General features: G+C 36.7%; 3 protein-coding genes across 3 annotated transcripts; all 3 read right to left on the reverse strand.

Annotated features, from left to right (window-relative positions):
- Window positions 1-279: 279 nt before the first annotated feature.
- On the reverse strand, window positions 280-3265 carry LOC114183755 (protein NRT1/ PTR FAMILY 6.1). Its single transcript, XM_028070883.1, has 4 exons — window positions 2712-3265; window positions 2314-2531; window positions 1450-2030; window positions 280-1355 (listed from the first exon to the last, which is right to left on the reverse strand). Exons 1-4 carry the CDS (start codon window positions 2935-2937, stop codon window positions 488-490), a joined length of 1893 nt encoding a protein of 630 aa, XP_027926684.1. The 5' UTR covers window positions 2938-3265; the 3' UTR covers window positions 280-487.
- A 2105-nt stretch (window positions 3266-5370) lies between these two features.
- LOC114185084 (transaldolase) lies at window positions 5371-9217 on the reverse strand. Its single transcript, XM_028072585.1, has 7 exons — window positions 8928-9217; window positions 7767-7938; window positions 7564-7613; window positions 6787-7087; window positions 6350-6538; window positions 6074-6256; window positions 5371-5907 (listed from the first exon to the last, which is right to left on the reverse strand). The coding sequence occupies exons 1-7, from the start codon at window positions 9116-9118 to the stop codon at window positions 5662-5664; spliced, it is 1332 nt and encodes a 443-aa protein (XP_027928386.1). The 5' UTR covers window positions 9119-9217; the 3' UTR covers window positions 5371-5661.
- A 563-nt stretch (window positions 9218-9780) lies between these two features.
- LOC114184264 (protein HEADING DATE 3A-like) lies at window positions 9781-11627 on the reverse strand. Its single transcript, XM_028071554.1, has 4 exons — window positions 11367-11627; window positions 11188-11249; window positions 10416-10456; window positions 9781-10274 (listed from the first exon to the last, which is right to left on the reverse strand). The coding sequence occupies exons 1-4, from the start codon at window positions 11565-11567 to the stop codon at window positions 10054-10056; spliced, it is 525 nt and encodes a 174-aa protein (XP_027927355.1). The 5' UTR covers window positions 11568-11627; the 3' UTR covers window positions 9781-10053.
- Between the last annotated feature and the right edge of the window lie 486 nt (window positions 11628-12113).

A 12113-nucleotide genomic window follows, 5' to 3' on the forward strand; every position in this document is an offset into this window, starting at 1 on the left:
TTTTTTACACAAAGTTTCTCGATATATTGTCAACAAATTAACCTCTTTCAACTACTTTAAAGTATGAAAAATGATTTTTTCATTACTAGACAATTTTTTCTTATAACATGAAGTATTATTTTTTAAATGGTTTTTCATTTTCTCATTTTCAATATTTTAAAATTACATAATATTTTTTTCAAAATTTAATAGTAAAAATATCATGCTACTTAAAAATTCGGTATATTTCATATATTACTCAATATCTATGCAATTCTCTTTTTTCTTTACCATCTTTACTTGAATGTAAGTGTTTAATTTAACTAAGTTACGTCAGGGAGTAACCATCCTTCACAACGAAATCCATAATCTCGTGCAGAATACTCCCTAACTAGTCTGCGTTTTCAACCTCTATATATGAAACGGTAACTTTGGAACGGAACAAAGACCATTACAAGTTATTGAACGGAACAAAGACAGCATTTTACTCTGTCGAAAACTAGGAGTTTTAGTTTCCAACGTACGACATTTCACGTTTCTCCATCTCATGATCATGCTGTGCCCTGTACTTATATCTACGAGCCGAATACACGAAGACGCAAAAATTTAGCGCGCTCAAAGCCGCGAGAAGCCAGTAGAAGTAATCGAACCTGCCAGTGTTGATGTTCTGAGACAACCAAGAAGGTTGTCCTTTATCCACGTTCCCGGTGGCAGATTTAATGATGTTGTTTATGATAGTCGCCACAAAACAACCCAAGCCGCCGGCGAGTGCAGCATACGCAGAGCCTATGCTCTTCATGGCATCAGGGGCTTCCTCGTAGAGGAACTCCAAGAGCCCCACAATGCAGAAGACTTCAGCCACACCAATGAGACAGTATTGGATCAACAACCAATACGCACTCAGGTTAGGCATGGGAGTCAGAAAAGTAGCCTCGAATTCGTTTCTTATTGCGTAGTTTCTTCTGTATCGTTCGAATATCGCGGCCCATGCGACTGAGAGAATGGACACCGCCAACCCGATTCCGACCCTCTGAAGCTGAGAGGCACCGTGTGGGTGGCCGGTGATGCGCCGGAAGATGGGGACGAAGAGGGAGTAGTAGAGAGAGAGAATGAGGAAAACGCTGAGGCCTGGGAACACCGGCATGCACGTGACTGGGAGTTTCAAACGACCTAAGTGGGTGTTGAGAGTGTATGCTTGTTGAACTGAGAGAGTGAGAAACTCCGTGAGAACGACGTTGAGCATGATTGTGCAGGCTGGTACGGGGATGAGTTTGATAAGGATCTTCACTTCCTCCACCTGAGTCACGGTGCAGAGCCTCCATGGACTCGGGTTGCCGCCGTCTTCTTTCAGTTGCAGCGCCGCCTTGTCAAGAAACCTGATCGTCAAACAAATATATATAACATTTCCGTAATCTTGCACCCTTTATCATGAATCGTAAAAAGTTCAGAGCTTTACGGTGAAAAAATGACCTGAAATGATTGGTGTGAGGAATTTTCCGACTTCCCTTGATAGCAGAGTGTCTCCCAGGAACCTCGTACAAGCCTATGAAATCACTGCTTGAAAAAGGGGCATTTCTCTTTCGAAACGCCGCCACCAAAACCTGAGCAACCCTAGTTAGAGGACTCCCTCCGGGTAACCTGTGTCTGTACAAGGGTGTGCCTATGAAGAACACCATGTTCGATATTCCCATGGCAATGGCGAGTGACCCAAATGCAGAACCCCACCCATACTGCATCTGCACGTACACCACAGCAGTGAAGGCCACAATTGCCCCAATGGTCACCGACAGATAGAAGAAGTTGAAGAACCTGTCGAGGTGTTCCTTGTAGTTTTTGCTTCTCTCGTCGAACTGGTCTGCTCCAAAAGATGACACGCATGGCCTTATCCCTGCTGCTCCAAACGCTGTGATGTATAGAAACGTGTAAAGGTATGTCATTTGCCATGTTTTTGCTGGCTCGCAGTTTCCCAGTAACAGAGAAAATTGGTCGCAATCTCCTTGGTTCGGCACGAACTTCTCTATTGTTGCACACAGTGTTATTCCTGTCAAACCCTGTTCGTAAAAGTCCAACCTTGCAGTCAAATGTTTTATACAAACACATGTAAAAAAAGATACATATTTGTTACTGTTATTAAAAAAGTGTGTGTGAAAATATGACATATGTCAAATGAGAGTTGACGCGGTATGTTAAAAAATCTAACACAGCTTTACTGTAGTAGCAGAACCATTAAATTTTGGAAGGTAGTGCAGAATTTAATATCAGAGATATTATTAATGTAATTTTGTACAAGACATGTCATGTGATGTTCCAAGAAAAGAGGAATGGTGTTGTTACTGCAAGATAGATTGTGGTGAAGATAGCTATTGTCCAGTATCGTCCAAGATATGCATCTGCCAGAAAACCACCCAGCACAGAGGAAGCTTGTGATATCCCTAAGAAATTGTTCACTGCGTTGGATGAACTCGTGAATGGTCTATGCATCACGTAGAACATAAACGCAACCATGTTCACTGAAAGCCCAAAATAAGCCATTCTTTCTGCCATTTCATTTCCTACAACAACACAAAACACATACACAATCACAGAATGTTCTTGTTCTCTTCAGAGTATTCTTAAATCATAAGTTCATCACATAAAATTAGTGGTCATATCTATGTATATTAAAGACACAACAAAGAAACAGTACAGAGAAATCCAACGAAAAATACAAATCCGAGAATGAATAGATGTACCAAATATAAAGAAGGCTGCAATCCAACCACCAGTTTTTGAAAGATCAACAATGGATTTGCCATGGATATCAACTGGTGTAGATCCTGCTGTGTATCCACGACCAAAGGCCATTCTTCTATCCTCAGACTCAATGAAGTAAATCGCTAGCTTCTTTCTGTTGATTGAAGTTCCTGGTGTCCCTTCAAGGGAGCTTTCTGGGGGTGACTTGATCTCGGAGCTATCCATCACTCTTAACACACAACACTAGCTGCTACTACTTTCCCTCAACCTCAATCTTCAGATTAAAACCTCACAACACATGAAAAGGGTCATGGATCTACCTCTTCAGCAATCAATTACCAATCAGCAATGAAAAAAAGTAAAGGGTGGGAAACAATCATTCTGAAATATGGATACTAAAGCCACCAACTTCTGCTACTTCTTTGGTTGCCCTTGCTCTTCTACTTATGTGTGTTCTCAGAGCCTAATCAATTCTTCTCAAGACAGGAAAATAAGGAAAAGAAATCAGTTGGGTGGTGTAGGTTTGGACCCTACGTTTCCTCAAGTGGAGTTTCTTCTAAGAGTGTGACAGATAAATATATGTGACTTTTTTTTTTACTTATGTATGAATACAATACAAGGTTAAGAGTGAAAGGATTCTGAGTTCAGATTTTTGCTGATTTTTTGGTGTCCTTTACTTAGTATTAACAATATGTTTTAAAACTTCAATTGATAAGTATATTTTGAAAGTTAAAATTCAGTAGAAAATTCTTAACAGTTTATCTTTTTTGTCACTAGGGAAAGGGACCATCATTAAAGGAAGGTTCAACCAACACCTTGAAACCAACCATGCGCAATAAATGACAGTACAACAACACTATACAACATCAATGGAAGCGATGGAACACAGTGCATTTATAGTCACCTGCTACGGAGGCTGGCACCATTGCTGTCATTGATTGGTGTTTGCATGTTAGTAGCGGTAGTTTATTTCAAATCATGTTCCCACTATGGCTTTGCTTAAGAATTTTTGGGTTTGTTCAGCATGAAAATATGGATGTACATAAATTTCCATATGAATGGGGGAGGTTGGGGATTGGTCAGCTGCTTGAAATTTTGTGCTTGCTTTTAAATTCTTCTACTTCAATGTTGTGGTCCAATTTCTCCACACAACCCCATCAAGGTTTTAATCTTCTTCCACTTATCTGAAATGAATCCTCTTGTACACATTGCTTGTTTGATAGATAGTTCTAGTACTACTGATATAAACTCAAAATTTCAACGTCACCTTATTGTGCTTGGATAATGCAGTGTATCTTGTGATGAGCACATGCATTTGTACTTGTAGTTGCGTCTAAGTTCAAAATTAATGACTTTATAGGGTAAACGTGAAAAATTGGGTGGGTTCTTCTGAACATAAATGTAGCTATAATATTACTTCCTTTCTCAACTGAAGTGTGTCTTCTTTATTTTTATTCAACTTGCATATTTGTCATTAAAAGGATTGTTTCGACAACATTCAGAAGCAAACAATTGATGAAATATTTCTCAATCCTCCAAATTTTAAATAATTTTTTATTTTTTTTTTATTTTTAAATTTAAGAATTAACCTTTTAGCTTTGTAATGTTTATAAATTCAAAATAAAAATTTAGAAAATTGTTTCAGAACTTTTATGCATTTTTTCTTTAACCATGAGCTAATTTTAATTTATAGAGAAACAAATTTCAATTTTTTTGAAGTGTTATAGAAAAAGTTGTTATAATCAAATCTAGTGTAAAAAAAATAGTTAGCGAATATATTAATACTAGTCTTTGTAAATGAAGTTATTCTACTAAAAATATGCACTATTTGTTATTCTCACTCGTGATCTATCTCTTTCTCATTGCTTTAAATCGTATAACTTTTATGATTGCTTCATTTATTGAGTTTCTAAAGTGATTATTTTTACTAGGTTTTATAGGATTGTGTGATAGTGAGAGAAACATAGTTCGTCATGTTGTTTGAGTATATAATTTTACAAGAAAAAGAATATAGCTATCTATAACTAGGTTTAAGATTTTTTTTCTCACATAAATTTAAAATAAAATTTGTTTCAGAGTGAAATAACTTTTACCATTTACCCTTTTTTGTCATCATGGTAAGATGAGATTATTTGGCACATGCAAGCAGAAGATCCTAAAAGCCCCACAAAAAGGGTTTGGCCCATTTTTTAAGATCCTAAACTTGCACGGTGTGTTTTAGAGCAGGCAGCTTCTTCCTACACCCCACCATTTTCATCGTGCACCCTGCTACTTTCGGAATTTATTTTCCTGAACATAATAAACAATTTCGAAATTTCTTTTCCGGAAGCCAATCAAACTCTTATTTTATGAAAAATATTTTCCGGAAGCATTTTGATGGGTAGGAGTAGGAATTTCACAAGGTGCAGGAAGTAATTGCCTTTAGAGCATTGCAAGTTTTGTTCTGTTTGGGCCTGTTCTTTGTAGGCCGCGAAACCTAAAAATCACTTCATGCATCCCTTTGGGACTGACCAAATGGAATACAAAATTAGATTCCGGAGTGATAGAAGCATGTAGCAACTACCCTTGCTGAGGCCGTTTACCAAATTCCAATTTCCCTTATACGTCGTTTTCACAATCTTTCTAACCTAAGCCTTCATATTAGAAATGGCTTGATAGTAGGGTTAAGGGAAGGGACCTTTTTGATTAAATATTCGAACTAAAATGTAAGAGTTGACACATGAGTGACATCACAAGCACAAAGGAATGAAATCGCACAAATATTGCATACTGGGAAAGAAACAAAAACGCTTGACTCGAAGTGGACAATTTCCCATTCCCAGTGTATCACTAGCCGTCTAAATGACTCCATGAAGCACATTTACAGCAGCACAGAGTGCACAGCTACTGCCTTTTATTAATCCATAAATGGAATCATACACAGCATTGCTAACCATGACGATCACAACTTCAGTGGCTCACCAACTTAAGAGAGTTTGCCTTCTCTTGCAGAGAATCCAGGAGGCTGTCAAAGCTCTTCTTAAACGAATCCACTCCTTCAAGTTCAAGCTGGTTCCCAACATGGCCCCAGTCAATACCCAATTTCTGGAGAGCATTGTATATTCCCTCAGCTTCAGATGCATTTGAATCTATTGTCCTGGAAACAGTACCATGATCGATAAATGCTTCAAGGGCTTGGTCTGGCATGGTTGATACCTGCCAAGTAAGAAGATGTTGCTATGAGATACAACAAAAAAGATTGGTAAACCCTTTGACTTCTAAGTTTGTAAACACAATCAAGGAAAAACAACGAGTCCATTATTTGCCTCAGAATTAACTGTCCTGATTATAAACTGACAAAGTGCGAAATGAGATAGCTTACAGTGTCAGGTCCAATAAGAGGTGCGACATACAAGGTGTCAGGATAGGCCGGATTCTTGACACTGGTTGAGGCCCAGAGGAGCCTTTGCTTCTTGGCTCCCTTCTTAACTAGAGCTTCCCACCTAGGACCAGAAAATTTCCTTTGGTAGAGCTGGTAAGCCAATGCTGCTTGGGCCACTGCTGCCTGTAAAATTCAATGAGCCGTTATGAGAATATATGAAATTCGCAGATGTAATAAATCCAAAGGCAGGAATAGACATTTGGTAAACAAAGTTACCTTGCCGCGTAGATTAAGGGCCTCTGGGGTGCCAATTTTCTCGAGGCTCTTGTCAATGAGAGTGTCAACTCGACTGACAAAGAAAGAGGCAACACTTGTAACCCTAGAGAGGTCATTTAAGCCTGATGCCTCCAGACCATCCAAGTAAGCATCAATAACAGCTTCGTATCTTGCGAGAGAGAATATCAGCTGTACACATAAGTACCAGAAACATAATTATACTTTAACCATGCAAGTAAAAGAAATCAATACAATACTAATGTCACCGGTCAGGACCGTTGAAGACTTTTCAAATTCCTATTAGACACGAGCTTGAGCTTAAAATATCAGTTCAATTTGTCATGGTACCAATAGGCCAATCTAGAATTGTAAATCATAACTATACAAAACTAATTTATTTAATTTATATTATATGAAAGGATGTAGCACAAACTCACCGTCACATTCACACTTATCCCATTAGCAATAACTTCCTTGATTGAAGGAACACATGCCTCTGTAGCTGGAATCTTAATATACACATTAGGGCGGTCAACCACTTTATGAAGCCATTTTGCAGCTTCTATGGTTCCCTCAGTGTCATCTGCGAGCCTGGGAGATACTTCAACAGAAACATAGCCATCACCACCATCTGTTTGATCATAGATTGGTTCAAATAGTTTGCAGGCATCTTGGATATCCTTTACTACAAGTTCCCAGTATGCACTTTCAATGTCTTTCCCAGCTTGCACAAGTTCCCTGCAATGATTGAGTAATTTATTTTAGATATAACAGTAGGAAGGATATATTGCTACACTATAGTGCAATGTACACCAATAAGACCGTTACTAACATGTCCACAAAACACCATTATACTTAATGCAGTTACGACCTGCCCATCACAAGAATAATTGGAGCTAAGGAGTGTCACATCGGTGTAGTTTACTTTTACTACACTAAACTACAACTAAGTGAATGCTTGTTTCAATTAAATTTGGAGAAACAATCACTTTCTTTTTGCCGCTCTAAGAGAGAGCGTTTGAAAAAAGTAAAAAACAGATGCTTTCCATGAGAAAGGATATGCTAAACATGGGCTCATACACTGAAAAGACACACTATAGACAGACAAATATGATCTGTGTCCATGCCTCACAGTTTGTAGTACGCTGTCCACCACATTGTTAAGCTTTAAAAAGAAATATCAGAACAGAACTTATATAAGATATGCATGGTACCTGAACTGATCATTGTAAGCATCGGAGGATGAGATAGCTTTCTGAAAGATCTGCAATCACATGGACAGACAGCAGATTAGAATAGCAACATCCAAGGAATGCATCTTACAACTCACAAGAAATGTTTGGAACATTAATCAGTTTTAATTTCCGCATTATTATTATCAGGATAAGGAAAACATTTCAAAAATAAAAAACATTACCGCAGGGTTGCTGGTGACACCTCTGACACCACTGGCTATCAGAGGAAGCAGATCTGTAACAGGTCTGCAGAGATTATCATACCACGGACTCTGCCCTTCTTTCTCATAGAGATCATGAAGCACTGTCCTCTTTGCAGCACTTCCATTCCCATCAGTTTGAGAGCATTTAACCCTGAATGAAAACAATCAAGCGTTAACTATTCGCCTCCCATATAAACTGTTTGAGAAAAAACAAAGCCTCCTTGAAAATATTCGTCACGTAAGGAGAGAATTGGAAGAGTCTATTTAGGCAAATGACTCCTACAAGCTATCTATAGCTTATAAGAAACACGGAAACAGTGTCCCTCATGAACAAAAAAATGAAATTTGTCCTCTTTATGGATAATTTCAAGAAAAAAATGAAATTTGTCTTCTTTATGGATAATTTCAAGAAAGAAACGAGATTCATACTAATAATATAAGTAGACAACAGAGAAAGCGATTGGATACTCATAATTTTTATTAGTTCCAATGATAAAAAAAAAATGTTCTTAACCTGGATTTACAAAAAATGCAATTATATATTTCTCTCCGTCCAATGATTTCTTATAAATATCTAGATATGCATAGTACGATCGTATCCAACATAGTTTTCTAATAATCTATATATCTTTCAGAATAATCACACTATCCGCGTGTGCATCATACTTAGCACGCTAGTCTCAGTTCAAAGAGCAACACAACTGACAGCTCGCAAGAAAATTGCAAAGACAAAGTCTGAAGCGAGCATTCTTCTAAAAAACCCTAGAAACCTCAAGAAAACTTTTGAAACGAAAATCTAAGCTAAAAAGAAAACAAAAAAACAAAAACGAGGTCCACTTTCACTCTTCCGTGAAAATTAAGTTGTACCACCAGCTATGAAAACTTGTATCTATTCTCAGCTTCCAACTATCCACAACTCAGGTCACACATCCAACCAAACACGACCTAACGACAAATACGATGGCGATCGCTCGCAGCTACTTTCAACTTCAGCGATTCAGCTCACGAAAACGGGAAAAAGAAAAATAAATAAATAAATAAAAAAGTGGTGCATGTGGATGCTGTGTGAGAGATCGGAGAAAGAAAAGGTGGAGGAATAGCGATCCGATGAAAGCGCGAGAGGGATCGGAGAAAACATACCGGAGAGAGGTTTTAAGAGGGAGGGAGTGAAGAGATCGGAGGGAAGCGGAGAGGTTAATTTTGTAATTTGCGGCGGAAGAAGAAGGTCTGAGGGAGAGGAAGCAGTTGCGAGAAGAATCGCGTCGGGGTCGAAGCGCTTCTGATAAGGAAGCAGCTGGGTTTGGCGTTGAGAGCTTGGAAACGGAAGCCATTGGGAATTGCAACACACCAAACGCAGCAGCGACTACGGTAGGTGCTATCGCTTCAATTTAATTATATATATATTGTTATGCATTTTACACTTAGTTTTATTTTTATTATTACATGAAGAAGTTGGTAGAGAGAAAGTTGGTGCAGCTTTTGGGTTGACCCAAAAGCCAGAGACAGCGCAACCAAATACGAGGCACGAAAGGGGTAATATAGGAATTTGACACATTGGTTTCGTCCCCTAGCCGCCATCTACTATTGCTGTACGCTATCATTTTATTTTATTATTATTTAAATATTTTTATATTTTGATCAGTTTTCCTATTAGTCCCAATGTAAATATTATTTTCAGATATTTTTATTGGATGATACGAAAAAAAAAAGTTGTTGGAAAGCATCTATCTTAGTTCAGACTGCGCGTGTTTGGATTTGGGTTATGTTGGTGCATTAATCTAAGCCCAGACAAGCGTGAATGGGCTTTGAAGTGGGTTACACCATACAATAAAATTCATGTATGTCAGTTATTAGTTAACGTTATGGAATCAATATGTAACGTGTTATATTAGTGCATACTATTTTTTTTAGTAAATTTAAATTTAATTTATTTAAGGAATCCGAATTTATAATTCTTTTAATATATAATATATATTAGACGAAATTATACATGTTAGTATAATATCTGATATTACTAGTTTGCAGGATACATCTTGTTTACCTTATTACAATAACAACCCAACATTTCAAAACATATAATTGAAAATGGGATTGTTTTGAATAGATATGCATCCATACATAGTAACGTTTATTGCACATATATACTTGTGATTTCGAGTTATTAATCTTGAACTATTTTCTCGAAACCTAAGATGATATGATAATTTTTGGAAAAAAGAAACTATCATATATAGTGAAACCTTAATATTTGAGTGTTGTGTTGGAATTATCTCCTTCGAATAGAATCAAGTTGTCGTTTGCAGTTGAAGAAGGTTGCTGCAACGGGTGATCCAAGATTATAAAGCTCACTAAAATCTCTGGTGTTGAAATTTTGGCGCCATCCTGGAGCGTACACAGTTTGTCTACCCAGTTGACGAAAAAGTATGAAAACAATACGATGAATCCCCATCACTGGTCGTGGACCTTCGTACCCCACAACCTCTTCACCTGTTAAAAGTGCAAGAGTACACGTCTTATAATTAAGACAATGTTTTTTCTCTCTAAATTAATTCTTATTTAATAAATTTCGTATATATCTTTTTCGTTCTCTGTATTAAAAGAGAGAGAAGTTGAACTTAAAGAAGGTACCGTAGTTTGTTCCTGTAGTTCCTGGAATATTGGCAACTAACCTGGAAGGATAAAAAAAGACAAGTAAGATCACGATTTGTCTTGCCAAATATGCTGTTTCATTTTACGATCACAGCATCACCACACTCAAAAAGGCAAAGGATAGAATAAAGGGAGATCTGAATTAGAGCTCAATTTATTAAACATCAAAATTTATATTTTAAACATTATTATTTCATATTTTAAATTTTACAATTATAAAGACAGGACTTAGAAAAAAAATACATACATATATAAGATAAAAAAATATTTTACAAATTTCTTTCTTTCTTAATGTTTCAAACATCACTGCTGCAGAAAAAGTTTATATTAGTGACTGATCAAATATGTCGATAATAGAAAAATTTATCACTGATTTAAGTTTAGCAACAGATAATAAAATTTATATCGGGATCGTAAAGTGGTCATTAACAGCGGTCCGAGACAGCAGTTGGAATCATATTAGAAGTAGTGTTTAAGTCTAATTCAATTCTATAAAATTAGTTTTGTAAAATAAAATTTGCATATTATTTGTATATTATAAAATTGTTTTATCTCTAATCGATATAGACACATACGTGATATTTGTGATACGACGGAGAAAAGAGATACATAAAATTTGTAAGAAGTGATAAAATGTTTAAACAGAAAAGGTGGGGGGTAAAAGAAGTGTGGAGATGTGGAAGAATAATGTTGGTGTGACTTCTGCCACCATCTTCTCCTAAATGTGCCTTAGATATTCAAGGGCACTTACCAATGCAGATATTCCCTCTGATTTGGATTTCCTGGACTAGGTGCATCAGGATCCACCATCACCTATAAATTAAATTAAATGCAACAAAAAAATTAACTATTTATTAATTAAAACCCTAAAACCTGTTGGCTAGGTATGAAAAACTAGATGATAAATAATATTGTGGCATATATATATACCAGAGTGTAAAGGGTTCTGAGATCATCTCCACCAATTTCAACTCTTGGTTGGTTCATCACTTGTGAGGGTTTCAGCTCACAACAGTTGATAACTTCTGAGCAATTGTTAAAGATTATCCTCAGAGACACACAACTTCTGAATGGCTCCAAAACATCTCCAACAACACCTCCAATAACAAGAGGATCCATTGATCTTGGCATAGTTATAATCTTTATATATATAACTCTTCACCTATATATATAACTTCTTCAGCTTGGTTCTTCCTTCACCTATATATAATGAACGAGGGAAATGCCTATTTATGCATGTCATTGCGTACGTTTACTCATATTGCATTATCTCTGGATTCTTCTCTTATACTTATTTCTCCATCATTTAAAGTGAAAGGTTCTTCAAGTTTATGTGAGGGAAAAAAAAAAAAAAAACTTTAGAAAGATGCATAGATATGTTATCTAGAACTTCTCATTGGTGCCACATACTTTAAGTTGTGGTCGTAAGACAAGCACCACTTCACACTTAAGTCTTGTTCTTCCACTCATTTATCACGTTAAACTTAATTATATAACATCGTCGTATTTAGGTTTGGACAATCTATTTAATGTTGATGTTTGGTAATACAAGAGAACAAAAGAATCACTTTTTAAAGTGTGTAATTTTCGATTAAAAAAAAGTGAAGTAAATATTTTGTGACTCTACTAAAGGGCCACACGGCATGCACACCCCCTTCACCTGATTAGATAGAAAAC

The sequence above is a fragment of the Vigna unguiculata genome, chromosome 5, assembly GCF_004118075.2.
Source record: "Vigna unguiculata cultivar IT97K-499-35 chromosome 5, ASM411807v1, whole genome shotgun sequence".
Classification (NCBI taxonomy): Eukaryota; Viridiplantae; Streptophyta; class Magnoliopsida; order Fabales; family Fabaceae; genus Vigna; species Vigna unguiculata.

Excerpts from the sequence above, each read along its gene's own strand:
- LOC114185084 (XM_028072585.1), bottom strand. The coding sequence starts at position 9,118 with ATGGCTTCCGTTTCCAAGCTCTCAACGCCAAACCCAGCTGCTTCCTTA. Across the intron at positions 6,257-6,349 it reads CCCTTAATCTACGCGGCAAG|GCAGCAGTGGCCCAAGCAGC; the intron begins GTAACTTTGTTT and ends TGAATTTTACAG. Across the intron at positions 5,908-6,073 it reads CTCTTATTGGACCTGACACT|GTATCAACCATGCCAGACCA; the intron begins GTAAGCTATCTC and ends CTTACTTGGCAG.
- LOC114183755 (XM_028070883.1), bottom strand. The coding sequence starts at position 2,937 with ATGGATAGCTCCGAGATCAAGTCACCCCCAGAAAGCTCCCTTGAAGGG. Across the intron at positions 2,532-2,711 it reads TGCAGCCTTCTTTATATTTG|GAAATGAAATGGCAGAAAGA; the intron begins GTACATCTATTC and ends GTGTTGTTGTAG. Across the intron at positions 1,356-1,449 it reads CCTCACACCAATCATTTCAG|GTTTCTTGACAAGGCGGCGC; the intron begins GTCATTTTTTCA and ends TTTGACGATCAG.
- LOC114184264 (XM_028071554.1), bottom strand. The coding sequence starts at position 11,567 with ATGCCAAGATCAATGGATCCTCTTGTTATTGGAGGTGTTGTTGGAGAT. Across the intron at positions 11,250-11,366 it reads TCAGAACCCTTTACACTCTG|GTGATGGTGGATCCTGATGC; the intron begins GTATATATATAT and ends TTTAATTTATAG. Across the intron at positions 10,275-10,415 it reads AACTACAGGAACAAACTACG|GTGAAGAGGTTGTGGGGTAC; the intron begins GTACCTTCTTTA and ends CACTTTTAACAG.